The 27,690-nt window shown below is 46.7% G+C and overlaps 3 protein-coding genes across 3 annotated transcripts in view; all 3 read left to right on the forward strand.

Annotated features, from left to right (window-relative positions):
- The window catches only part of LOC8030344 (ATP-dependent RNA helicase DDX1), a 41,874-nt gene extending 40,922 nt beyond the window's left edge, over positions 1–952 (forward strand). The window contains exon 29 of the mRNA XM_029967183.4: positions 682–952. Within this exon, the coding sequence (XP_029823043.1) occupies positions 682–809 (128 nt within the window). The 3' untranslated portion in view covers positions 810–952. The remainder of the gene's footprint in view (positions 1–681) is intronic.
- A 476-nt stretch (positions 953–1,428) lies between these two features.
- Positions 1,429–11,453, forward strand: LOC8030345 (homeobox-containing protein 1). The gene is made up of 6 exons (XM_029967167.2): positions 1,429–2,231; positions 4,043–4,192; positions 5,437–5,544; positions 8,297–8,485; positions 8,937–9,020; positions 9,552–11,453. The coding sequence occupies exons 1-6, from the start codon at positions 1,871–1,873 to the stop codon at positions 9,911–9,913; spliced, it is 1,254 nt and encodes a 417-aa protein (XP_029823027.1). The 5' UTR covers positions 1,429–1,870; the 3' UTR covers positions 9,914–11,453.
- A 2,192-nt stretch (positions 11,454–13,645) lies between these two features.
- LOC8028664 (homeobox-containing protein 1) overlaps positions 13,646–27,690 on the forward strand; it is a 141,858-nt gene continuing 127,813 nt past the window's right edge. Inside the window, 1 exon segment of the mRNA XM_040218831.3 lies at positions 13,646–13,799. The gene's annotated coding sequence lies outside the window, so the exon portion shown is untranslated.

Consider the following 27,690-nt stretch of genomic DNA (forward strand, 5'->3'; position numbering starts at 1 on the left):
CTTGTATGCGGAGTGCAAGTTCTTCTGTTTCTTGCACAGGAGTTGCGATAATGTCAAAATGCCAAACTCTTATTGGCAAAAAAAAAAAAAAAAATAGTGGGTGGACTTTAAGGCTTTTAGCATTTAGGTCTACTCACTATCATTTCAATCAAAGCCAGTCAAAGCTTGGCGTTGTTCTGTTGTCACCACAACTCCTGCGCAAGAAGCAGACAACTTACTCTCCGCATAGGAAAAATTTGCCATTCCTTCAAAGGCACCCACAGTTTGGAAACCACGATTTTAGCATCTGGCAACCTGGAAACGAAACTGTCTGCTTGCCTTTTTGTTTTCAGCACTGGAAAAAAGTGCCAGTGTCGTAGACGACAATGCTAGCTTCGTGTGACCTAAAGTCGGCTGGACCTAAGTGAGAACAAGCACTGCCAATTGACCGCACATCCTCGGTGTAAATTACTTTGCTTTATTGCTCCGCTTACTGTAGGTGGTAGCCGTGACTCCTGTGTCATATTCTATTACCAAAGGCAGATACTTTTATTGTTTGCCTAGTTAAGTGTCAATATTCCATTCATGCACATATTTTCTCAATTAGGGTAATTAGTAGGGTAATTTTTGCTGAAGCTACCGCTTCTGCGACAGTGACAATCTGCTCAATGTTACTAATGTGATCAACTCTCCTTATTCCAGGAAGCATGTACGAAACTCACACGGCTCAAATGGCCCCGACAGTGCAGGAGTTGGCGCAGATGGAACGGAAGTCTCAGTCGCTTTTCATCGAGCGCTACTACCTCAAGGATCAGTCCTTCCTCAGATGAGCATCTGTGGGTGATGGAACTGTGATGTGCTTAGCCTGATGGCATCACTGGCTACTGTCGCAGAAACAAAAATTTCTGTCAAAACTAAATTAACCTTTCACTGCATTTCTTTGAGAGACTGAATAAACGGTTTGTGCTGTGCACTTTAATGTGTCTGGTTCTCTTTGGGATTTGTAGTTAATGCTTGCTTTTTAGCTAGATTTTGTCTTCCTTACTGGCTAAAATATTACTGGCAAAGACCAATTATCTAGAAATTAGGTTTGGGTATTTTTGCTAGTATCCAGAGTAACTAAGTTCAAAATGCGCGCCCATCCATCTTTTGACTAGTTAAGTGCTGTGGTAACTAGCGCCACTGTATATACATACGCAACAACCTCGTTGGCTCCCATAGTGGTAACGAGAGCCTCTGGTAACCAGTGGTTACCACCTTCAAAAGGTAAGCGCTATTAGCATGATTAAACAAAACAAAAATTAAGTCGCGATAATATATTTTTGACGCATAACTTCTTGGGACTTTCGAAAGTTCCTTTAGTTTCAGCCAACTCCTGGTTTAATTTTTTTTCCCGCCAGGGCGCCCCTACAGCTTGTGGCGTCACCTGGTGACACGTTTCGGAAACGCGTTAAAGAATAGTTTGGGTTAGGCTAGTGAGGTTGGTTAGGCGTAGTTACCGTTAACGCAGTGATGTAACTGTACTTTATGTCTTCAGTGGCAGGCTTCCTTACTTCCTTCATACTGCAAACCTCGCTCCAAAGTACCGAACATCTCGTAGTGCCTTCGTGCCCGTTTCGCGCGGGTTTTTCGTACGAAGTTTGTGACCCACACAGCACAAATCGATAGTTTTCGCGGTTTCGTGCAAGCAATACGGCACCGCTAGGAATAAAAAAAAAAAAAAAAAACGCCCGCCACGATGGTTTTGGAGTTCTCCGAGGTCACGGTGGAACAAGCGGACCCGACGCGCCGGCTGCTCACCGTTTCTTCGTAACACGTCTTGTTCGTACTCTATGCATCGATTGGTTTCGTGCAAGCATCACGGCTCCGCTAGGTGAGCAGGTCTCCGAAAATGGTGTTGAAGTTCACGGTGGAACAGGTGGACCTGGTACGCCGGCTGCGAGACACCGGCATCGGAGTGAAAGATATCGAGATCATATTCAACAAGTTGGCGGACCTCGAGGCAAGTTTGAGAAAGACTTGCGACGGACCGCCTCCGTCGGAGCGAGCACGAGAGCCGCAGCTGACAGCACGCGAAGTTGACAATTCTGTCGAGGACGAAGACTACTCCTCGTCGAGTTCGGACAGCTCGACGCCTTCATCGCCGATGCCGGCGAATACGACTTTTGGGACCAACACGGGGATAGGCACGCCCTTGAACGGGACTCCCGGTGCCGACTGCACGACCGTCGGAGGCGCTAGTTCCCCGGAAGGTGAGTTAAGCTTAGGAATCTTTAAAGGGGGGTATTTAGTGACCAAAGCTTATTAGATGAAGCCGGCGGTGTGCGGCTGTCGCGGTTCGAGGGAAACTAGTCACGTGACCATTTTGTGGTGTTGGACGGTGGGGACACTTGGTGGCCGGAAGTGAAATTTGTGAGTGTGGGAGGTGCTTCCCATCCTATCACTGCCCAAAGCAAATAAGAAAAAAAAAATTAAGTAATAATCTTTACATGTGAGAGGGGTAGCTACGTGACTTGCAATGTTGGGACGAAAAGGCCCTGTCTGCGCTTGTGCACCTGCTGTACCTTGTCTCAGCGTAACTTGGCAACCGTCAAGTAATATGGCTCCCATAAGCCAATCGGGAGATGAAGTAAAGTACATGACAGCTTTTTATGGGAGGAGCGCTCACCGACGGTATGTCTCTACGGGCCTTGCTCTGACGCTCTGATCACCTCGCTATGTTCCGTTTCATCTTATGATGGACGCAGCAGATGCTGTGAGCCATTGAAGTCCATCCAATGCAGAGTGAGTGTCACTTGACCTCCAGGAGAAGTGCAGTGAGGCACATAGTCACACACATTTATTGCAAATGAGTTGTATGTTTTGCTGAGTCCACCACATTTACTTGTTCAGCTCTACTCCGTGAAATTACTACCTTAGTGGTACTGTATGCTTTTGTTGAGGTTGTTCCCTTTCATCTAAATATGTTGATGATACTAACTGTATAGACCATTCCATTAGGGTCATAGCAGAGAGGGTAAAAGAGAAAAAAATGCACTCCTCCTCTCACCCCGCATGACGTCCGCTTCGCCGAGTGGGCTGTAGGTAGCGTCTGGCTGGCGTGCAAACTCTGTTTAAAATCGCGTCATTTTGGAACTTTCAAGCGCAGATGCGCAGATTTTGGTATGCCAGTTGTCGTGTAATACTATGTTAGATAAAACGACTCACAGGATCCAATTGCGCTGTTACCTGCGTGCAAATAAAAAAAAAAAGAATAGGAAATGCTGTGTCACAATGGCCAATCTCTTTGGCGAAAAGTAAATCCGGTTGCTGTACCTTTTTTACTATACAAAAGTTTGTACTGGTGTAGGCCTTTAGCGACCATGAGTGGAAGTCTGAAATAATAAATAAAAACGTGCTCTCCTGCCGCAATACACGCAGTAGTTGAGGGTAGTACTGCCGGCTGACTCAACTGCTATTTAAGTAACGGAAAAAAGATATGCTAGTTGATCATTTAGCGAAATGGAACAACGGAGAGCTATAGGCTGATTTTGGAGTAGCCCCAACTATTCTAAGAACGCGAGCCACTTCACAACGGCAGCCACGAGCGAGAGTTCGATGTTCGGTAAAGCCCGCCGATACAGCCCAAAGATTGAGAACGGCAACCTCCCGGTTTGTCGTCTGCTAGCGGAGTCGCGCGCGTGCCCTCTCTCTCGTTTTACCCCGCCGAACCCGCTGAACTTCCCGGATGTATGCAGAGGGCGCTGCGGTCGCACAAAATGGTGCCGCCCAGAGAGCGCTAAATGGAATGGTCTATAGTAGTGGATTGTTCATCATGGCACATATGACCAATTGATTACCAAAGTGTTTTCAATACAACTTCACAAATACCCAGCCCATGACAGCTAGCATCAACGCTCTGAAGTTGTGTCCTACATGTTATCGATGGCCAGCATTCAGCTATTTAGCTCGCATAGATATTCGGCTCTTTTTTGTATCTGCACAAAATCCGTATGCGAATTTCTCTGCGTGCTTCTGCCTTCCTTCGACATATTTCTTCACCAGCGTTTCTCATCACTCGCAGGCACGCAGCATCCTTCAAGACGTTTTCAGTTCCGCTTCACGGAGCCCCAACTGTCGGTGCTAAGACGTGCATTTGCATCCAATCCCTACCCCGAAGACGAGGAAAAGGAGGCAATTGCCGACACTTGCAATATAGCTGCCATCAATGCCGGTAGGTCTGTTTAACTTCCTAAATGACACGGTATGATTTGTCTGGTCTCTGACTTAACGAAAGCAACAAAGATGTCTGCAGTACCTAACTCCGTATGCATACAGCCGATACCATGCCAGTAAAAGCAAGACTGCCTATCTCGGCCTACTTTTTTTAGTTTTAGTTTGCACTGAACTTGAACACAGGTGCTTGTGCCATGCACATGCTGCCACATCTTTTTTTACCTATTTGTTTCGGTTAGACTTAAAGGGATACTCCACTGGTTTTTTCATTGTCTCCGATTTGCTTGAAATTTTGCTAAACTAACCAACAAATATCGTGAAAATAGTATCCCAAATATTAGGTCAAAATATTGTTTTTTTGCAAAGTTATTGAATTTACAGTTTTGGTCCTCACCGTGTTTTTCAAGCTCGAAGTCTCTACTGGCAACAATGAAAAAGTGACGTCAGTGGAAGGCAGGGGTTCACTGTTTGGGCTGTAGATTTTGTTTTAAACTGATTCGAAGCAGTTTCATGGTGTCAAATGAATGCTTGGGAAGCTCGCTGCAGTACCCGCGCTCCAGCACGGAGCAAATGATTGGCATATTCTATTTTTTGGCTGCTTGCTCGACTGGCAAGTCTGCCTGCCACTGACGTCACAGCACTGAAAATTGTGCGAATATTTGAATGTTGGTTTTTGGATCATTTTCATTTGCCGATTTCACAATACCTATTATGAATTTCGTGATTCTAAATAGCATACCGGAGAGAGTAAAGGCCGGGGTGTCTGAAAATATAGTTAGTTAAGGTAGCTCAAAAAATCGGTGGAGTACCCCTTTAAGAAACACTGTGAAGATAATATTTTTCCTAAACCATTGTGAACCTATAATATTTCTTCAAAAATGTTAGAAGTTGCCTAGAACAGATATTCTGTTCCTCAGTCTGGTTCAAGTGAGCACCTTGTCTATTTGGTAAAAGGGTTATCTTTTGGCTCAAAGGTGGTAATTTCCTAGTACCTTGCAAATTTCTATCGGGGTGTGGAGCCCCATGGAAGTTTTTGTCTAGGAAATGTGTGAGCTATTTTTGACGCGACAGTGGTTTGCACGACGGCTGTCAATGGCACAGTGGTCAACAAAATTCTGCTTTATTGAGGCACAGTCGAATTACGTCGTCCAGCTAGGAGGCTGCGTTTTACCATGCCGTCCAGACTGGAGGATTCGCTCAGGATCCGGTGCGCTCAAGCATGTTTTGCTGCCTCTTGTGCAGGCGACTTTGCACACACGAACGTCACATCTGTCATGGTGCACACATGGTTCTCGAACCGCAGGAAGGATGCCACCCGGATGCTCAAGTCGAACCGCATCATGAAGAACTGTAAGTCGGGGGCCCATAAAATGGCAGTCCAGTCTCAGGTTACATTGTGTGCTTGGGGTGTCCTAAAGGCCTACGAAATGGTTTAGTTTTGAAGCGCAGTTTTCACGGAGAGGTGTATCCCACAGAGCGTGACATGAACCTTTTAAAACATGCTAGTTCTCAACACAGGCCTGTGTTTTTTTTGCGTTTGCTGTCGTACTGCGCTTACCCAATCATTTTTAAAGTGGGCCTAACGTCCGCCTGACGTCACGGTACCACAAACGGATGATTTTGTCCAGCTAGAAGGCTGTGTTGGGACAGACTGACTTCTGCCTGCATTTAAACATGGATGTTTTTAATTTCACTTTGTAGGCTCTAGAGTACCATTAGTGCAAATGTTTCTCCGCTGGCAGCAACCCTCGCTACGTCGGGAAGCCCTTGGAAGCTTGCAGAGATTGGTTTATCACACTTCTTACTTTTCACGCGAAACTACATTCCAGAATCGAGAACTGATGTGTGTTCTGCACTAAGACTCTAGGATACTTTCACGGTACCTTTTAGCTTTGGTAGACGCTGTCGTGTTGAGCTTTCAGCTGGGGACGGCAAGTTGCAGTCGAGTCCCCGATCCCATCAGCCGACGTAAAGTGCCAATTATTTTGTAGTGCTGTAAAATACCGAGCATCTGCCCATTCTGCAATAATGGGGGCATGCAACAATGCCCCCATTCGGTCAGATAACTGTGGGTGTTATTCGCTGTCACGTCTGGATTAAAGAACTCGAAACCAATTTTGCCTGCGCGCGTTACTTCTTTTTTTTAAGAAAATTGTCAGACGATTGATGTTTTGGGTACCTCCAAACCACTCAACCCTCTCGCCGTCTTCCGACTCGTGTGCGCAGTGACGTGTTGCCGAGTGCACTGGGGACACAGAGTATCCGGTTGGGTTCTCTTTCAGTGCCTTCAGTGCGTGTAGTCTCTGTTGGAGATTCACATGGCTACCTTGAAGGTTGGTCTGAGCGACGTAAAGAGCGGGGGCAAAGCGCTTGCCTTTTGCTAAGGAAGTTGGACTGATGTAGCAATGGGGGGAGGCTTGAGGGAGGAACGGGTTTTGTCATTGTGGGCAGATGGCGCCACTGAAACTGAATGTAGAACAACTTTGTCGATGATATGACGCTTTCGAAGCGTTTACTCCTGTTCAAACGACAATATCTATAAAATATAGCGTTAGATTGAGATCATAGTAGCACATCTTACCAACTCATTACGATGCACCCAGGTTGGCACCGCACCTTAGTTTCCATGGCCACTACCCTGCGGCTGCAAATCACAAAATATTCCCGTTCTTTGCTTTGCTATTACACAACGAAATCGCGACATTCCAAAAGAATGAGGCGGTCTCGCCGTTCCTTTTGGTGAGCTAAACAATGTAAAATTTAAAAAAAAGTGCAGATTCTTTTAAAGCTGAAATTGTCACTTCGCTTTTTTAGGTGCCCGCTCCTCGGTTCCGTAACATTCAAGAGGTACGCAAAGGACGCATCTTTATACGTTGCAGAGCTAAGGAGCGCCCATCCCCCAGTTTTACACGACCACCTTCAAATCTTTAGTGGGTGCTTGCCTGGGATTTTACGGTACGTCAGCACGGGAGAATCAGCTCCTCGTAAGAAGAGATGCACCACTCGTTTTTCATAACTGGGGTCAGAATGCCGGTAGGTGGCGACGAAGACCCGTGACATGGAGGAGCTGTTCGACATTATAGTAACGGGGTTCGGGAGCAGGCGAGTGGACTTCAGTAGTGGCAGACGCCGATGCGCTCCTAAAGCCGCAGTCACGCTGCCCGTATGTCGCACGTCGCACAAAAGATGTGACGCTCGCTGCAGACGAGACGACAAAATTATTGGCGGACGTGCCTCGGGCACGCTCGAAGCATGTTTGCCTTGTGCGTGCATATGATTTGGACGTGTCTGGTTACGGCTTTTGTATGACCGATACGATGGGACGGTTGTATGAGGAACAAATGCGCCTCGGACGGCGTCTGCCGACTGTTTCTTGTACAACACGTCGGCGCGGCGTGACTGCGGCTCTAAAGTTTACGACAGTCGCCCGAGTCGCACGCGTTGCGCTTCCAGCCAATGGGAGAAGCACTGCAGATAGTTGCAACCGAGAACGGGGATTCCTGGAAATTGCCGTCCTCGTCAATCGCTGTTCTCGGCATTGGGGAGGTCGAAGTTTGTGCTGCCTCTCCTAGTGTAAAATTCGGGTTTTTTTTTTTAAACGTTTGGCGTCTGTTGTGGAGCGTGGAATGCCTTTTGACAAAAGCCTCCAATCCCGGAAATTCGTCTGTCCATGCGTCTGTGCATTTCCTCGTTAGATCTAATAAACAAGTTTACGTCTTGTGATGTCTTGCTGTCGGATGACAGTGCTACGTGAAACTGTGATGTCCATTTTTCCGCTAAGTTTAGCGGGGAAGTTGACGTCACATGGGGGGACCTGACGTCAAGTCACGTGACACCGTGATGCCACGGAACAAACAATAGGTTCTTCTTTGCTGCCCAAAGCAACTGTTTATACTTTTGTACAAATTTAAACTCTAAATGGTGCATCCTCTCTAAATCCTACATTTCACACATTTATAGAACTTTAAAAATAAAGATTGCTGGTAACTTTTTTTTTTACACCAACATTAATTAGTTTAGGAGAGATTAATCACTGGTCTTTTATTAAACAAAACAGCGGTTTTGTCCTCTAATTGATTCTGGTGGCCATCTTTTTGTGCAGCTCTGCCAATGACGGTGTCTCTGCTGCCGCACGAGGCTTTGCGGCGGTTGACGCGTCAGCGCGAGCGCTTCAGCTTTGACAGGGGACACCTTGGCATCCTGGAAGGGCACTACCAGCGGAACAGCTACCCAAACCAGGTTGAGAAGGAAGCAATTGCAGAGGAATGCAATGCCTACACTGGGGCCCATGGTGAGGATTCGGCGCTTTGTAGGCACGGACCAATGTCTCATTCTTGTTTGAGTGAAACAAACCCGTTACGCGGGGATCATATTTGTTGTCTTACCGAAAAAATCGGGTTTCTGCTGAAAACTATTTCCAGAGGTTTTGAATCCTCAATAGCAGTCGACCGTCGCCTTTGTATGTGTGGTAGGTTAACCAAAAGGCGGTCATTAGTGAAATATGGAGATAGGGACTGGAGATCTTCAAGAAGCTTTCTGCATCTGTTTTTGTCTGCTAGTTTTATTGTTATTTTACTTCTGTTGACTTTCAGCAACAAGTAGCTCCCAAATTTTACTATTGCGGCAGCATCGTGTTTTGAGTGCAGGTGGTTTCCTTACTGTTGAGATTAAGCAGACATTAACTACGGGGGTGAGGAGCCGTAATGCCCCATTTGAGAGGAAGGCGGTGTTTTTAATTGCAGGCCTTGACCGGTGTGGACCGATGACAGCGACCAATGTCAACTACTGGTTCGCCAACCGGCGCAAGCGGGACTTCCACCGAGTCGGTATGGAAATGGCATTTCGCTCTTTCCTCACGCCGGAGCGTTCTCTGTTCCATTGTCAGCTGGCTCTTCGCAGGCTTGCAACAGATGAGAAAGTGTGTCGTACCTGTTCTAATGTTGCTATTATCGCGGTTCGCTCCGGGTTACGGATATAACTCGTCAGTTTTAATAAGGCATGCAGCCTAATTTTTGTTACATTGCTAAATCTAAGTTGTTAAGAGCCAAAGCAAAAGGGAGGCACTCCGTGCGGTTCGTTAGCACAACTGTATGTATTAGTTGCCATGCACATCTTTTTTGTTTGTTTGCTCGGAGGTTTAAAGCACTTCGGAGAAGTCGACGAAACTAACGACCAGAACCGGATTATAGCGCTTCATGCCTCCGTAAAACCAAATTTTTCGAACGGGTGTTTGTGCAGCAGGAAGTTGTGCCTCATTTAGATGTGGCAACTCGTTTGTCCATCACAGAGCAGGTACCATGCCTCACATTTATGGGAGGCTAGACACCGACGTAAAGCTTGCCTCGGCGTCGTTGCAGACATGTCGTCGCCTTCGGTCGTCGGGAACAACAACGGCAACAACAACGCTGCGAGTCACTCTCTGTGGAACGCGGATCTTTCGCTTGGGGGGCACGGCAGAATCGGGATGGTGAAGGAAGAGCCACCAGACTACGAGGCCACTCCGTACGACCAGGAGGTTCTTCCAGAAAACGGAGGAATGTCGTGGAACATCGAGCTGGATGGCAGGGGCGGCGTCATTCCCAACGGATGCGTTGGGAACGGAGCGTTGAACGGACACGGAGTGATGTCCATGGGCACGGAAACAGGTCCGTATCCGGTGAAGACGGAAGAGGACAGGTGGCAGCTGCCGCCTGGCAACCTTCAGCTCGACTGGAGGTAGCAGGCGAACGTGAAGTTTCACGTTTGTTGTTGGCTCGCTTATATACTTCGTTTCGCCTTAACATGGACGCTACGAGCCGTCGAAGCTGATCCTGCGCTGTGAATGTGTTGCGTGACTTTGCGCCCTGCGTGTCATTGCACCCTTCCCGAAGGTCACATGACATTCGTGCAATGTTGGATTAGCTAGGACGATACATACCGCCTGCTGCGGTCCGTTGTAAAGTGAAACGAAGTATAGGTGGTAGCATTGCTGCTACAACCCGGCGAGGTGTAGGTTGCATCGACGAGGTTCAAAGGTAAGTTGTGAAGCGGGGTTCCGATGTTGAGGTGTCCTGCAGCTCTTTTGGGTTTGAAGAAACTGTGCAGTATGCTTTTGGTGGGACCGCTGCACGGTCTTTGTCATCGCGACGGGTGCTGTTTTGTCTCTGAGTGTGAAGGACAGAGTTCAAAAGAAGTGGTATGGATAGGAATCAATGTTGAAAAAATTCCTCTGGTGATTTATTTTTATTTTTCCGAGTGATTTTTCTTTGTTGTTGAATGAGCAGAGGAACATCTATTGTTGGTTTGTTTGTTTGTTTGTTGTGGCCAACAGCCATAGTGGAGCTTGGAGCACTCCAACAGTGTTCGAGTATGACGTGCAATCGAATTTGAGGTGCTCTTGGTAGTGTATAAATGGTGTGGTTTAAACCTGTCTTACGAACACATTTTGTCCTTTTTGTCGCAAGGTTCAAGTTACCTTCGAGGGAATGTCGTCAAGAAAGAATATCTTAAGTCGACTGGTCTCGCCTCCTAATGCAACACCCGCATGCATCATTGAAGCTCCGGGGCAGACGTTTCTTGCTGCGTTGCCAGTTATTCAGATCAAACGACCAGTAGAACATTGCACTGGAATGTCATCATCAGAGGCACTCGTAGCAAAGTTCCATGGAAGTGCACAGCACGCCTGTTTCTCTAACTCCTGCCAGCCCTCATTCATTCGATCAAATTGTCTTCGCAGTGGTGTATAAACCAATTCTGAGGGGAGACGGCTACATGGAATTGAGACTAGCCTAAGTTTTGACAGAGCCTTCATCATTATCTTTAAAGCAAAATTGTATTGTGTTTGAGAAGGGAAAGAGATCAAGTGTGTTTGGAAATCCTAATGGAAATGTCCATACTTCTATACGCCAAGAACTTGTAGGAGAGAGGAGGAGACGAGAACCCGCCGGGACGTCAGAATGCTGAGCTCTGATTGGAATGATTAGTGGGTAAACCTAAAGCTAGCCGCCTCCACTGCACTCACCGAATGCGTTAGAGCCTGGAATTCCGGCGTTTGGCTCTCGCGTTCGAACGTGTTTGGCGAGTGCAGTGCAGACAGAGGACTCTAGCTTTAGGTCTACCCACTAAACATTCCAATCGGAGCACGGCGTTCTGACGTCCCTGTGCACTCTCGTCTCTTCCTCCCCCTGGCAACTTTTCTGAACATATTCGTTTCAGAGCGCACAATGGCAATGTCGTGTTGCCCATATTATGCGGGGCTCATTAAAAGATCTGGCTCCCTTGTATCTGAGTGCTCATCAGAAATTGTTCTGATGCCTGAGCAATCATCGGGAATTGATGTGGCCCCCAGGTATGTGAACATTCGTTAGGAATTTATCGGGCCCACTGGTGCCTGGCCATTCAGCAGAAATTGATCTGGTACTGGAGCATTAAAGGGGCGGTGCAACGATAATAAATTGGAATGTTTTTCATTTTACACGAGCTTACTGGCACTAGTGGGACTCGAGGATACTCGCACGCAACGCCATTGACCAAGAAACTCCTTTGTTGCGCTGTAATATCGAGGACAAAACCGAGTGTTTGCATTCAATCTCTCCTTCGCAGAACCTGATGACGTAGCTGGGCAGTAGTTGTACCGCCCAGTGACGATATTTGAATGCGGCTCATAGACTGGACCCGAACATGGCGTGGACACTCAATTTGGGCTCGTGATAATCTATAGCTCGAGACGCACTCGGGTATTGTCCTGTGCCCAATCGCTGAAATGACGACAACAGCCGAACCATAAAAATGTCTGGAACTCAGTGCGTGTCCTGTGCCTTGCCAACCTCAGCGCATGGCTATGATCAACATTGGCGGCTTATAATCGGCTCTAGATCACGTGGCCGCTTGTTCTGGCTGCGAGTTGAGAAAGTAAACTCTGCTCGTGTTCCTTTTTTTTTTTTTTTTTGAGACTTCGATTGCGTGTGGTGAGAAACTAATGGGTAGTTCACAGGTCATTAACGTCGGGGATCCATTCTAAGCGGTATTTGCGCAAAATATAAAAATCGTTGCATCGCCCCTTTAATCAGGAATTGACCATCTATTGAGTAATTGATTTTAACTGACCTGATTTGAGTGATTTAGGTGCCTGTTTTTTTGTTGTTTTTTTTTCTTTTTAGAATAGGAATAGGAAGCACAGCCTCTGTACTGGACATCAGTTAAGATTTTATAAAATGCTCCTGCAATAACACTGAAACAAAAAAAAAATTTTTATGCAGTTTGCTGGTGGTGTTGAATAAGTGAACCAGTTAATGCACACTACTGTACTAACTTAAACGTTATGAATGTTGTGTTGCCACTAAAGAACTGAACCAAATTTATTCAATGAAGAATGATGATGTTATGTTGTGCTATTAACATCCAAAAGAGGAGGTGATCTACAACTTTCCTTTGGAACTGCTATACCACAAAGTTTTATATAAAATTATACTCGTAACACTTTTTTTTTTTTAATGTGCATTTATTAGGTTTTTGAGATATTGAACTTTTGGGTCACTTCTGCATGTGTGCATGACTTGCTAACACTTTTTCTTACTTTTATCAAAAACAAATTTTAAGTTGTTTATAACTCGGGAACCTTAGATTTTCAACTTAAGATAAAAACGTTTGTATGGTCTACCATTTTTATTGCCAACTAAAAGTTTGTAAAAAAAAAAAAGTACTACAAATCTGTCTGAGCTCAACATTTGAGCTGCTGAGTGAAACCAATTATTTCAAGCTGTCCATATTTGATCATATTAGGTTGTATGCAAACAAGACCACCTGGCAACACAGTTGTAAAATATCTTGACCTCTTACAAATAAAGTGCACGTTATTTTTAGTTTTACTTTCATTTTTTTCGTCATTTTCAGGGTAGTATTATACTGTAACCTGTTGATTAGCTTAATACAGAAACGAAGCTTAATTTTCAAGAAACATATCTATTCTGAAATCGGTTTGTGTCGGTGAAACCTGCAACTTCTTTTCCACTATTGTTACGCGCACAGATATTATGTACTGCCTCTTGTTTATTCCACGATGCCACTAATGTTGTAACAGTTTCCTGTCACGATAAGTTCACACCGTGCAATTTGCGCGCCAAAATCTTTTCTTTTTACGCAAGAGCAAAAAGAAAATGGCGCGGAAATCAGAACCGAAACTAAAACCTCCCTAGCACTGCTTGCGTGATCACGTCGCACATCAAGAAAACTCCGGTGCCGAACATTATTCCGATTGTAATTCCCCCCCAGTGGAACGCTCCTGTCGCCCCTCGAGGTATTGCAATTTTAGCGACGTAAAAATATCTTCCCCAAAGCGAAGTTTTGCCAGGTTGGACGCGTAAAGTTTAGCAGAAGACAGACGCGGAAAAAGTAAACACACACACAAAACTACTCTTTTTCTTGTTTCGTTGCACTCCGTTTCGGCGCGTCCGCCGAGCCCGCTCGTCGACGTTGTTTAAAGATGGCGGCATCCATTATTAAGGTTTGCGTTAGCGAGGTCGGATAATTCCACCCGTTTTCGTGGTTCGCCATGCCTTAGTTTCATCCCAAATGTCCGAGTCGGCGGCGCCAGTCCCCCCAGTCATCGGTCGGTGATGCCGAACACGGTGAGTGCGTCCAGTACGCCTCCTCTTTTTTTTTTATTCCCCCCCTCGCGAGTATTTTGGTTACTCCATTTTTAGTAATCGGTTTTTATTCGGGCGGTGCGTGGAAGGGGGGTTGGGTTAGCGCGCGAGCCATCTTCTTCTTTCTGCCATTATGCAAACTGGTTTACGCGATTTTGACTAGGCTGTCCCGATGTTTATTTTTATCTGTGCTTACACACTTTTCTCGGTACGTGGGGCAGTCCGGTTGTACTACGACTGCCGGATTTCGGCACGTTACGGAGAGCACATTCGCCTCCGCTCTTTTTTTTTGCTGCTTCGTTGCTCCCCCAACACACACACACGCACACACACACCGCGATCAGATTTTTATTTTTGCTGCTGCTGCTCGGGCATCGCTCGCTCGCTGGTTGCGGTACCCCTCACGAGTTAGGAAACGGAAGTTGATACTAGTTTTCTTCGCTGTGGCAACTGGCGAGTTCGGCCGAACCCGAAAGATCCGGCCTTGATCGTCACATTGACAGCGGCCGATGCCACGATCGGCGACGGCCGAAAACGCCGTTCGTCGTCGGTCTTCACGGGGGAGCTGTCACGTTTGAAAAAAGGCGTCCGGATTTTTTTTTTTTTCCTTTACCGCGGAAGCAGCAAAGAAAATTTCGTCGCCGACGGGAGTGGGGGGCCCCTGGCTTCCTTCGCGCACATTGCGAAAGGGCTGCTGCCGCCGTGCCCGTTCGCTGGTGTGCCGTGCCCGTGTCGTTGTTGCGACGACTTCGGCCGCTCGTAGCGTACTACCGCGAGATCAAGGAAGTTCGCCGTGCCGGTGGCTGAGGTGACCTTACGACGTACCTCTCGATACCGATGTTAGTCCAACATTGGCGGCTTACTCGCACCCTGTACTCAACTTGCACTGGTTTCTCGCTCTTTCTGTGTGCTATTTATGCGGCTACCGTTATAAACATGCTCATGGGGTGATGGTGGCGGTTTACAGAAGGACGTATTCCCTTTTTGCCCGTCACTTCCATGTTGAGACGAGAGGCGTGGACCGTGCTAGCTGCGGGTCGCGTCCCTCGTTGCTGCTGTCGTCATATGTCGTTATTAGTAGTACTACTCCAGTCGACTTCCTTTTTGTCGATTCTCTTTTTAACGGTCGGTTGGCGTGCTCCGTCGTCGTAGTAGATAGATAGCGTCACGTTTCTGGCGATCGATGCTCCAGCTCATTTATAGCGCGTTGTTGAAGCTGCTTGCCGGTTCTCCCATTTCCGTGAATTTTTTTTTTTTTCTCTCTCTCTCTCTCACTACTGTTCTTTTACGATTATGCGGCGTCGTCTAATTTCAAACCTCGTCCTTTTGTAATAAATTGGCGTCTGCTCCGAGTATCTGTCCCGTTCTGCTTTGCAACAAAATGTCGTCTGCTTTGCAACAGAGTGTCGTCTGCTCGGCCTTCTGAGCTCTGCGCTACCTCGGTTCCGCCAGGTTTGTTTGTTTATAAGCGCAATGTCCGGACTTGTTCTTCGTGATACATTTGTGCTGTAGTACGACATCGGTGAAAATGCGCTTGCTGAATTTGTAGCCACAAACTACGACGTCCCAATACCAAAAAGAACGTAGGCGTTTATTTTTATTTTTTTTATTTTTATTATTATTGTTGGAAAGGACAATACGCGGAACTCAATATTTACCTTTTTTTCTTTTTCGTTTCCGCAGTTTGAAAAAAGGGAATGGGGGAAGTACGGAGCTCGGGTTTTGGAGCGCATTTCCGCTGGTTGGTTTGTCGGATCGATACAGTTTTAAAATATGCGGGATGGTGATGGGCGCTCGTTCCTTCTCTTTCAAAAGCGAGCGCGCTATTTTTGTTTTATTCCTTTCTTTCGTTCTTTTGGAAGTATCTTGCGTAAATATTGACGGAAAGAGGGATAGATTCATATATATATACAGGAGGGGCAGCGGAAAGCGAGCTCTGCCGCCTTTGTATCGCCTGACATAAAGAATCCAGCAGAACCACGCATATAGTGGATATCTTGGAATCCACGGTATTCGTGTGTCAATTGCCACGTGCTACGCACTACGAGTGGGACGAAATCAATTTCATATTTTGTAATGGCGGTTTTGTTTTTAATTTATGAGGTTTGCCAGAGGGCCCCCCGCCCAACGTGAGATGCGGGTAGCTCTTAGAAAAATCTCGTGTTACCGCGTTTTTTTTTTTTTAGGAAAGTTTTTTTTTCCCCCGCTTTTTGGGGTGAGATTAAATTGAGTTTGTTGCGCAAGCGAAAAACAAAATATGTTTTTGATGTTTTTCGACCTTGGAAAGGAATAGCTTGATGCTGTACACCGATGGTTAAAATAAAATCGCTTAATAGAAAAAAAAAAAAAAAGGATACATTACGAGCTGGTTTGGCAACCGTGGCTACTGGGTCAAAACAACCTCAAACTTGCGTGCTTTCTGATCTCTCGTGGAAGTTACAAAATGCGGCGATCGCGTGGAGAGAACGGATAGCCGACGACGGGCTTATAAATAGTGACCAGGTAGTTTCTTGCCAAAATGGCGATGGAAATCTGATAGACGTTTCGATTGTTTGTTATTTGGCATGTTCACCGGCTACACACATCAACATGATCTTTTTACAAACAAGCCCGCGTTTGCCCAGATCAAGACTGCGCGTCTGCCGAAACCCGATTCGCTTGAGCTGAAGCGTCTGCGCAGTGCCGACACCAGCGCCACCGGCAGTAGCGTGGCGTCAGAGGGTAATTAATTGTGTATGCGGAGCGCAAGTTCGTCTGCTTCTTTTGCAGGGGGTTGTGGTGACGTCAGAACGCCGAGCTCTGATTGGATGATGATGGCGGGTAGACCTCGAGCAGGGTGTAAGATAGACAGGTGGGGAAACAAGAGCCAAATGAGCGACCGGATTGTGTCCCCCTCGGGTTTCTCTTTTTCTGTGGCGCCATCTATGTGGAGCACCGTGAACTCTCACTCCGGGTGGGCGACCGGTGGCGACCGGCTAAACTGACGGAGGTGATTTCTCGTGGATTTTCAATATGTTGTGCTCTCGGTTTATTTTGCGCACGCTCCCATAAAGTTCCATACAAATTCGATTCCGACTTTTTTTTCCTCTCGCCGCAGCGCCATCTGTCGCAAATCGGGGGTACCCGCAAGCAGACGAGTACACAATCCGGTCACGGCGCTGCGGTAGGCTTCTATGGGCCGTTTCCCCACCTGTCTATCTTACACCCTGACCTCGAGGCAGCATGTCTCGAGGTCCACGCACTGTCCTTCGATCAGAGCCAATCAGAGCTCGGCATCTTTGTGACGTCGCCAGAACACCTACAAAAGAAGCAGACGAGCCTGCGCTTCGCATAAAATCCAGCGATGGCGCCAGCCCTCGCCATTTTGGTGCCTATAACTTACGTATGATTTTCGAAACTCCGTGACCACATTACTAAAGTTCTAAATAGAACTGATGTGTACTAAATGAATAAATAAATTAGAGTGGCATGTCAGAAAAAAGCCTTACATCTTCTCCCCTCCCTTTTCTTTTATGTTTGTAAGTGTGTGTGGAGATCTTTCTGACATTTTCCGCTCTGGCTTAATCTCGCACCTTTTCATACCGTCCCTGGCACAGAAAGATGTACTATTTACCAGGGAACCGAAACTTCTATAACGTTTCGGGTACGGTTCCCGTTTCCTGTTGATATCAGTTTCGTTTCGGTTTCGATTTTAATTTGTACGGTTTAGGTTACCAGTTACGCGTTCCCTAAAACCTTTTTTTTTTTTTCGTTTTTTTTAATAATTTGTTTTATTGAAATACTAGACAATCGTTTTATAACAAACTCTTTAAAGTAGTCCCAGATATCCAACAACGGGACATTTACAATAGCAAGGAAGTCAACAACATCTGAGTACTTCTATTTGGTCAAAAGTTGCACACGTTTCTAGCTCGAACGCTTGTTCGCTACATCTATTTGTATTATAGGGTTTGATACGCAAGCATGCATGCTAGCCCCGCCACTCGGTGATCGTGCCATTCTATATAATAAAAATAAGCATCGCTACTTTGTTGTTCGGCAGCGTTCGTAAAAACAACCCTCAGAAAGTTTCCATTGGGTGCTGGAAGAACCAAACCTCAGATATTCAGGCGAGTCTTCGCCCACACTGAAGGAAGGGGCGGAACTATAGCCGTCCTCTAATAAAATACTGCTAAGTGGGATGAAGTAATACAATTAAGAGCTGGAATAGTTGCTGAAAGTCAAACAATATAAATGCAATAGCGCAAAACACGGACGACTAGGAGGGGAACGAACCACACAGAATGCTGTAAAAATACGTCCTCTGTTGTTCGTTCCTTTCCCTAGTTGTTGTGCACTGTTATACTTACGTCATGTTTGCTATTTCCAAGCAAATGCATGTAGTTATAGAAGCGCACGTTTCTCGTTGTTCGATTCTGTGACGCTATGAAAAAAAAAAAAAAAAAAAAAAAAAAAAGCGCGGGCGCAAAAGGATATATATATGTCGCGGGCACTTTTCATCATAGTACGTGGTCTCCGAAGAGGAAGTAATCGAATATAGGCAGATGAATGAACAGTACTCGAGCGAATAGATCACTGTTTTACGAAACCGCCGAAAGCCAAAATAAACGGAGGAGCCATGATTTGAACTCTGGGCCTCCCAATGTCCGGACTCTCTGGCGTCTCGTATCTCTTTTATTCATGCACAAAAAATGGAATGTTTCCAATCAGAGGTGTTCTGGAAGCACACGCCTCCGCATGATGTGCATGTACATAATATATGTAATGCGTGTACACGTGACGAGACAAGCAGTGAGAGGATTTCTGGAGAACAACGAGAACATACCGCATTCCTCGCGACGGCGTGTGCTTCCAGAACAGATATATAATACAGGGTGTCACATAACAAAAGTTTTTGGCTAAGGATGTTTATTTTTAGCAACATCTTTAGGGGGGCGGAAGTTGTCTTAGCGATTAGGTCGAATCATTGTTGCCTGTTTTATTGCCTGCTTTTTACGTGGAGATTCATTTCTTGAACTTACATTTTCTATAGTCGATGACACTTTTCTTTCGAACTTGTCGCGAACTTTTTTTGGAACTTGAGGTTCGACTGATTTGGCAAAGCTTGGATCTTTTAGCGAAATCCGACGAAGTTCGTCTTAAAATGGCCAGCATTTACCGACTTCTACGAGAACGTTTCGAATTTTTGAGAACAAATGATTCATAAAATGTTTGTATTTTATAAGAGGGATTACCAAAGCAAACATATGTATTTTCAGTTTTCGCGAGTTTAATAATGTAATATAATAGACCGCCCCCCCCCTCCCCCCCCCCCCCAAAAAAAAAAAAAAAAAAAAAAAAATTGGGTTGTATGTATCTTTATGCAGCCTAGAACTTGGTGTGCCTCAACGGGCGACGAGTCTCCGAGTTGTAGATGAGCAATTTAGCCAGTGCGGTACAACCGCTAGCCTAGGGTCTTTAGCGTGCACCACGCAATAGTGATGCACGACCGCACGCCGGTACGATGCTCATCCAGATCGAGACGGGCAGGGGTGGGGATTGAACCCAGGATGCCTGGGTCCTGCAGCGCGACCTTTCGCTCCACGTGCTCCGAGCTGATGTACGCTAAAGGGGTGTCCAAACAGGACACTACAAAACGCACGACTCCGACAAATCGTGAAAAATAAAGCGGACGTACGCGCCCGCTTCAATTTTCACGATTTGTCGGAGTCGTGCGTTTTGTAGTGTCCTGTTTGGACACCCCTTAACCCACTCGGCCACCGATCCCCCAATATACCCGACGTGGTGGCGTTTACTGCGGAGCACCTGCGGACTAGGAATGTCGCGAACCTGACAGAGTGTCCTTTCATTTCCGTTACAATCGAATTTTCCTGGTCTTTTTCTGGCAGACCTTCCTCGCTTTGGCACACATGTCGCCTCTACCGTAGGCTACCCGTGTGAATTCACCCACATGCGCTCCTGCTTTGTGTCTAGGCCTCGCGCTTTGCCACCAATGTTCCGCTCCGTCAGGAGACAGGCGTCCACTGTCCCGGAATCCATTCTGGAAGTACGTAGCGCCTCCCGTCGTCTTTTTTGACGCACTACGGCAATCTGATGTACGGCACGTGTAGTAGTATACCCACAAATAGAAGGAGCGGTTCGTGTTTGTCTAGCATTTCGCGATTTCAGAGCACAAAGAAAGATGATAGCAAAACAGGGTCCGTATTGGACTTTACAATGTGCTTGCTCTATTCCTTTTTTTTGTGTGTGTGTATGTGTGTGTTTAGAACTTCCAGTGGTAAGAGAAGGAAATGAGCCACTTCTAGGAATTTACGGAGCGTATGCGAGCCGGCCCGAGCGTACAGCGGAACGACCCCACAATTCTCCGCGCCGCGCGGTGCAATGTGGGATTGACGAGAGGGGCGGCGGAGAAAAGCTCACCAGAGAATAGCTCACCGGAGAAAAGCTCACCGGAGATAAGCTCACCGGAGACAAGCTCACCGCAAATCCGGCAGATATGCGGAGAAAAGCTCACTGGCCTTTGAGCGGATGCGGAGAAAAGCTCACCGATTTTTTCTTTAATTTAGCGGATTCTGCGTCAAACGTGGTAAGTCGCAAGTATAAAATCAGAACATCGTACACCGGCAAAAAAATACAACCGTTTATTGAGAACTGACAGTGCGCCGTCGGTAGCTCTGTCAAATAAAGAGGTTTGTTCTTTGTGAGCTAATATGAATAGCGGTGTGTGAACCGTTTCAACTCCGAATATTGTGTAGTGCCTAATATATAAGTAGGTGTTGATGTAATCAGTGTCGGCTACGCTGTTTTATTTCTGTTAATTTCACTAACAGAACTTCAGTTGCGAGAACAGCTTCGTCCTGTTGTGTTTGTGGTTTTCACTCCGTCGTCGTCGTGTGAGCGGTTTTCATCATGTATAACGTTTACCAACTCGCCCTATTCGCTACCTTACAGAAGACTACTTCTTGTATAGGTTACGAGTAACAACGGTGACAGTTTTCAGCCTGGAGGTCATGGGTGGCCCACCGTAGAAGAGCACTATCACAGAAAGGCAACGTGTGGAAACACCAGCACGAACGGCTAGAAAACGTGCATGTTCGTGGAAGGAAGAAGCCTCGATATCCTACTTACTGTTTTATCTTGTTTTCAAAGGTTAATAAAAGCTTCGACGAGAATTTCAGGCACCGCGTTGTTGCCCATGCACTTTCGGATTTTCGGCATTGACAGTTTTGATTTTTAGGTTTTAGGCAGACATTATCAAGTTTTCGAACTTTTTCCTGTTCTTCAAGTTCATGAAGTTTTCAGTTGGGCTTTCGTTCCCTAGAGAGTAAGCCACAGAAAACACTCGCCCGCTATTATTAATTTCGGAGCAATATACCCAATAAGCTTGACAAATAATACAAAAAAAGGACATTTTCTTTTTTACGAAGCTGAGAAATTTTAATTATAATAAGTTGATATATGTTACGCATGATCCAACAGCTTCCATATAAGTAGAAGAAAAAAAAAATCGGTGGGCTTTTCTCCGCATACGCTCAATGGCCGGTGAGCTTTTCTCCGCATCCACCGGTTTTGCGGTGAGCTTTTCTCCGGTGAGATTTTCTCCGGTGAGGTTTTCTCCGGTGAGTTTATCTCCGGTGAGCTTTTATCCGGTGAGCTTTTCTCCGGGATTCGACGAGAGGCCTTGCGGGATTTTTCGGAAAGGTCTGGTGGCGATACCTACTTCGGCGGATTGCTAGTTTCCTCACAGGCTGGGGTTTCGATCACGGAGGATTTCTTATAGACCAAACGTGTGTTACCGCGTACAGCGTTTTATGCTATTTGCGTGGCAACAGAGCCTGGAATATCGGCATTCATGCTTATCGGTTCAGGCTTGCGTTAAAGTATTGGCGGAATCGCCGGTCACGGTCAGATTGCCCAAAACAGAACAGTTTTATTTAATACTAAGCGCGGAATGATTGCATAAGTGAGGGTGTCCCCCCCAAAAGCTTGCATTTTTTTTTTTTTACTGCAAAAATATTTTGTGCTTCGCCCAAGATTCATTTTTCGCCCAAATGTAGTGCTAGCAGTCTGAATCAGATGCCAAAGTTTCAAAACTATCAAAAATCTTATTACAAAAAAAAAAAAAAATAATAAAGAAAGAAAAAAAAGTAACTGATATTTTCAATGGGAAAATGGTGGTCGACGGATCTTTCGAATACATGGAGCTGAATGACGGCAGTTACCAAAAAGCGGGCCTCGTTTTTCCAACAGAAATTTTCAGAATTGAAACTTCAAAATCTGTTTCGGAATGAGGCATTAAATAAGCTGCGCTTCAGAGTAACGACCCTTCAGCCGTCTTGGAGGCCTAAAATCATGGTTGCCAGTTGTCCGGAGCTCTCTCTGAAATCGCAGGAGACGCTTTTCCGTCCTCCAGAAATGTTTAAACAGTTCGCGATCGAACGAAACGACATCACCCGGGCTTCCTAAACACCTCGTCTAAAGTTGAGGAAGTCGCATTTTTGAATTGTGGCGATCGACAGTTGCGTCTGTTCTGCCATAGCCTCCTCTATTCTCCGTATAGAGGAGGCTATGGTTCTGCACTAAGTAAGCACCAAGATGGCGGCGCCCACTGGCAGATCAAGGAACGGAGTGCCGATACTACAGCGTTCTAGAGGGAAGAAATGAAGCTTGCGCCAATAAAAAACGCTGTGCCAAAAAAATAGTAAATAAAGCGGACGGCCGCTTGTGACGCTGCGGTCGACAACTTCGGGGGGGGGGGGGGGGGGGGGGGGGGGGGGACACCTTTGCGCGTTAGCAGCCATGGGATGCTCTTGGCGGACGCCTCCTGGCCAAAAGATAGGATATCCTCTGACCACTCCAAAGCACTAACTGCTGCAGTGATGGTATTTGATATTACCACTGGGCTGCATTTATTTGTAAAGTCACTCAATCGTGCCCAGAGGACGGAAGCGTGAAGCGGCAGAATACCCGAAGCTGAGTCGAACCACGTACCTTTTTCACCCAGTTTTGCCATCAGAAAAATCGGTTACTTTCTGTGCTGTGTAACTAATTTGTAATTTTTTTTCTAAATGCTTCCATGTGATCTTCTTTAATATATACGTGTGTGTGTGTGTGTGGGGGGGGGGGGGGGGGGGGGGTCATTATTGTGTTTGCCTGACGTAATGTTTTTTTTTCTCCCCTTTGGTTTTAGGATCTATAAAGTCGTTGGAAAGCGAAATTGTTGGAACTTTAGCCCCTCGTTTATTTGGTCATGTTTTAGCAGCATTCGTTTCGAAGTTTAAATAAGTGTTATTTGTAATCAGGGTGAAAAACAAAAATAACACACACACAAAGAAAAAAAAACACAATTTTGGTGGATCAGTAGGTTTTATTTAACGGGCAGATGTAAACTGAAGAGATATCAAGCGTGTTTTTTCTCGCCTCAATGATTAACTTCCCATCAACGAACCCCCAACCGACGTCGGAATGTAAAGCTATCCGTAGGAATTCGATTTCATAACTGAGCGTGCATGCTTTAAAAGAGGATGGCGGTCAACAGAGCGTGTGAATGCGTGGACGTGAATTGCTTCTGCTACTAGGAATGGGCCATTTTTTTCATTGGAACTTTCCGGACATAACTTGCTCGTAACTCATATAACGCCCAGTTCTGAAACTTGCCGTTTGATCCGAACCGCTAGAGCTACATACATCGCTACATTCGTGCGGAGACTGCGTAGCCGTGTAGTGTTTCCAGCTTGCCACTTGTGTCGTGGTGAACACCAGCAAACACATCGCGACCGCACGGCGCCTTCGGAGCATCTGAACACTCTTTCGTTAAGCCTGGCGAACGGCAGAGATGATAAACTGGTGTGCTGTCATAAAAACGTCAACGGATAGGACCGCGGGCAAGTAGCCGATGCCCCATCTAGCGCAACGTTACTGGATCAGAGAAGTTGACAAGTTCCGAGAAAAAAGTGACGCGCTGCCATTGACAGGCGCGTAGTGGCGCTCGTGTCCAAGCCCGCCCGACCCGTTCGGTCTGACTGGCCTCGGTACCATCGTTTTTGTGTGGATTCACAAAGTGTATTACTAAGGACTGTTGTCAGTGTGATAATGTCCGGATTGAGACAACATTTCCTGGAACTTTTGAGGTAAATGTAAGCCCGCCGGGCCTTCTTTAGTTTTGGCAGTTATCCGACATTCGGTACCGAGGCAAGCGGCGCGGAGAAACGGCTGCGTCTATCGTTCGTGGTTTCTGGCAGATGAACCGTTGCGTTTTGGTCGTTTGCGAACTTCCCTCTTCTGGTGTTCTGTGTTTGTGTCAGAAGTTCAAGCGTAAACTGCTGCTTACGTATCAAAGCCGCATTAGGAAAGAACGACAATGTGAAGATGTCTTCCTCATTTGAAGGAAACGGGCTGTTTTTGTTTTTGTATTCGGGTACGTCGAGGCGTGCTGCTGGTGAAAACAAGCGAGTTATTAGGGAGTTGTAGTAAATCGTTTTTCCCCTCGGCTATGGTATAATCGGTAAAGAAAGCGCCGAAGCTGCGCTTGCGCGCCGCCAGGCTTGTCTGCATAGTTCCAGCTTCTTCTGGCGAATTGCGGAGCGCTATCCGGGCGCTTCGCCGGCTGCGGAAACGGTCTGCTATAGATTCCTCGCGTATGTCCTTTACGTGTGTGACAACCTCGCCGCCTTGCGTGTGCGTGCCATTTCGGAGACATGCGACTAAGAGGTAAGAATTTCGCATTTTAGTGAAAAACCCGAGACTGAGGTAATGATAGACGAGGAAGAGAAGGAGAACGTCTCAAACACAGCTAAACTAAAATGTTTAATATACACCTGCTCACTTGCGCCTTTGCGGTCTGCTTAAGAATTTTAAGACATCTCTTCCGATCAGCTGATCAGCGCGGATTCATGCGTGTATATTTGGAGATTTACGTGCGAACGTGCGGAAGACATTAGAACCGTTATGTTACACCACCTGCTACAGCTACATGCTCCAGCGTGTGCCTGACAGCAACATGCTCGTTGACGTGTTTATTAAGCGCGCGTTAATTTAAATTCGCTTTACGTTAACTACTATTTTCTTTACGTTGCAGTTGTCCATAAAGGATAATGTTGTTTTATTGATCTCGTGACGTTTCTGCGATCTATTTCAAGCCAAAATAAAGACATTTTAGCTACCCTGAGAATGCGACGTAGGAAGGTGGGGGTGCAAATACCACTTTTGAAAACTGCAATGCCTCTTCTTTGTAACGCAAAATGCTCTTCTACGCGAGATACATTAATCGAGAGACGACGGAGAAGGTGACAGCAGCAAAAGAAAGCTCGGGTTTTGTGGTCGCCCATCTTGGTGTCTTGCATTCTGCTTGCGATTTTTTTTATGCAAAGAGAAATAAACGTTGCACAGTGTTCATCTACAGTTTTAGCCTTGCCGAAGATTTGTTGTAACAAATAAAAGGCGGAAAACGTATTTTGTTTGTTTTCTTGTGACTAGTGGGAGCGTTTAACGAGAAGTGCATATTTCGCTGAAAGCGCACGCGAGCCCCTGCTTGTGGATGCTGGTCGTAGACGGATATGAGAAACATCAACTATGATATAAATCGCGGTGTAATTTGATATTACACGAACATACAATCGCACTCGGAAGCCAGACGCAAAGCTAGGCACCCAGTGATTTCACCCTCAGATGCCTTCAGAAAAACAAGGGTGCACTCCTTTTGTTTTTCTGAAGGCATCCCCTCCATTCGCGACGACTTTTCTAATCTCAATGCCCCCCCCCCCCCCTCCCTTTAATCTCAATTCCTGGAGAAACTCCTGTAGGAACCCATGCTGCTATCCGATGAATTATAGAGTAAAAATCGAAGACATCGTTGGCGTGCAGAATTACAATCGTGACTGCAGCAGAATCTATTTGCACAGCCTATTTCTTAAAAAGAAGTGCGCAAGGGCCGCTGACATGCCGCCGACCGCTTGATTTCGCAGTGAAAAGCTAGCGTCCCGAGCTTTCCCGGAGCTTGACGGGCCTTGCGGACAGGGCGGGCTTAGGCGGGCTGCGACTACAGCGCCACCACGCTCGCGCGATCGGAGGGGCCGGCTTTCCGAAGCGTGACTAATGCGGAGCTTGTTAACTGAGTTGATCTAGCGCTACTGCTCGATGACGATGGTTTTGCGGCTTTTCCCTTTAAAACAAGCAAACTCGAAAAAAAAAAAAAAAAAAAAAAAACGAAACAATTTTGTGTTTTAGTTAATAACATAAAACACTCGGAGAAACTACGCCAGCGCCACACAGCGGCATCCGCTTCGATGGACTCACGGAGAGCGCGCCGCATTCGCCACTACCATAGCCTCCTTATAGCCAGCCGGCAATGGCCAGGCGGCGCCACGAGAGTACGGCATTCAGCGCCACAAGCGGAGGCGTCTCTGTTAATGGGGTGGCCAGTCTGCCCGTCGGGCCGTTGCGAGCGGCGGCGAACCCGATTTCAGCAGTCCCTGTGTGCATCTGCGTGCCATGTCCTTGGTTCTTTTATGCGGTTTTTTAAGACCATCGGGAGCCTTGATAGGTCCAATTGTTTAGAGAATATTCTAGAGTCGTGATTTGGACACCCGTTTGAGTTGTCTTCACTATTCGTGGCCGCCCGATCGGTCTGTGCTTCGCTCGTCCCCCAGGGAGTGACACAACACAACGAGAAGGCAACGAATAAGTTTATTGTACATCCCGGTTGCCCGTCTACGAGAGCCGGCAGTCCGGACCCGCCGACCCTAGTTGTCGCCCGTCGTTCAGAGGTCACAGCCGGAGCCCGTGTCCAGGCCTGCGGATCGTCCTTCCCACGCCGGTGCTGCGTAGGCTAGCTGTTCCGGGCTTTCGCAGCCAGAGTCTCGCTGCGGAACCACTCCGGGATCGTCATGGACTAGGCCGGTATGGTCAGGGCTCGCCGCCTTCCAGCGGTCCTGATCCAGACCTCGCTCGTGGAATTCTCCGGGGTTCGCCATGGGCCAGACCAGCCAGTACGCATCTATCGTTCCTGCCCGGCCCCAGCCTCGTGCACCACGCCCTTCCTCTTTCTTCGCCGGCTGGCCCCCACTCGCGCCTCGCTGGGCCGTCCTCTCCTCCCGACGCCCACACCAAACTTTGCATGCTAGAGAACAGTACACAAGCCTCTGTAAAAAGGCGACAGGCAACAAAGTGTACGTGCGAGGATATTTACGCTTCGCATGAGCTTTTTCTAAAGAAAAACTTTTGCATCCTGTTTTCTGCACGCCGTCACATTTACCAAACTCAGCATTAAATTTAGTTGGCGAAACAAACAAAACTTTGTGCGAGGAAAATCCACTATTGGAAATTTTGCAAGTTTGGAAGGTTTTGGTTGCGACCGCGCGTGCCGAACGGCTGTGCACGCGTACAACTACGAATGCCGGAACGGGCCGACAGACCTCTCGTTTGAAGGCCTCATCGCCTGATTCTCGACGTCACAGCGAAGCAACAATCGGCCCGATGGTTCCTACCGTATTTCTCTATGTGGCTGTCCAAGTGACTCATAAAACAAGTTCTGTAAATATGTTATTTTGCCGACCAGTCTGCAACACGAGTTCGTCAGACCACTTTCCAAACCTGCACATCTATTTTCGTTTACTTCAACAATTAATGTGAAATTCACTTGCTTGATGCGTCACACTGCAGTAATCTACTTCTGTCGCCCTGTCGCTTCCCAAGATCTCGAAGGGAAGCGGTAAAGTTTGACGCTTGAGTCACCTTTGCGACTGTGGCAGTTCTTTCACGCAGCAGTAGCGACGTTTATTTTTGGGGGGAACTCTAGGAGTAGGCGAGATACCGCAAGAACCCGGTGAGATCATAGAGACGTGAAGTTGGGACTTACTTTTATGAAAAACGGTTG

Source organism: Ixodes scapularis, unplaced genomic scaffold (genome assembly GCF_016920785.2).
Source record: "Ixodes scapularis isolate PalLabHiFi unplaced genomic scaffold, ASM1692078v2 PGA_scaffold8__174_contigs__length_109621045, whole genome shotgun sequence".
In the NCBI taxonomy this organism is placed as follows: domain Eukaryota; kingdom Metazoa; phylum Arthropoda; class Arachnida; order Ixodida; family Ixodidae; genus Ixodes; species Ixodes scapularis.

Bases quoted from the DNA above. Each gene is read 5' to 3' on its own strand.
- LOC8030345 (XM_029967167.2), top strand. From the start codon at position 1,871: ATGGTGTTGAAGTTCACGGTGGAACAGGTGGACCTGGTACGCCGGCTG. The intron at 2,232-4,042 runs GTGAGTTAAGCT...CATCACTCGCAG, and splicing joins AGGCGCTAGTTCCCCGGAAG to GCACGCAGCATCCTTCAAGA. The intron at 8,486-8,936 runs GTGAGGATTCGG...TTTTAATTGCAG, and splicing joins TGCCTACACTGGGGCCCATG to GCCTTGACCGGTGTGGACCG.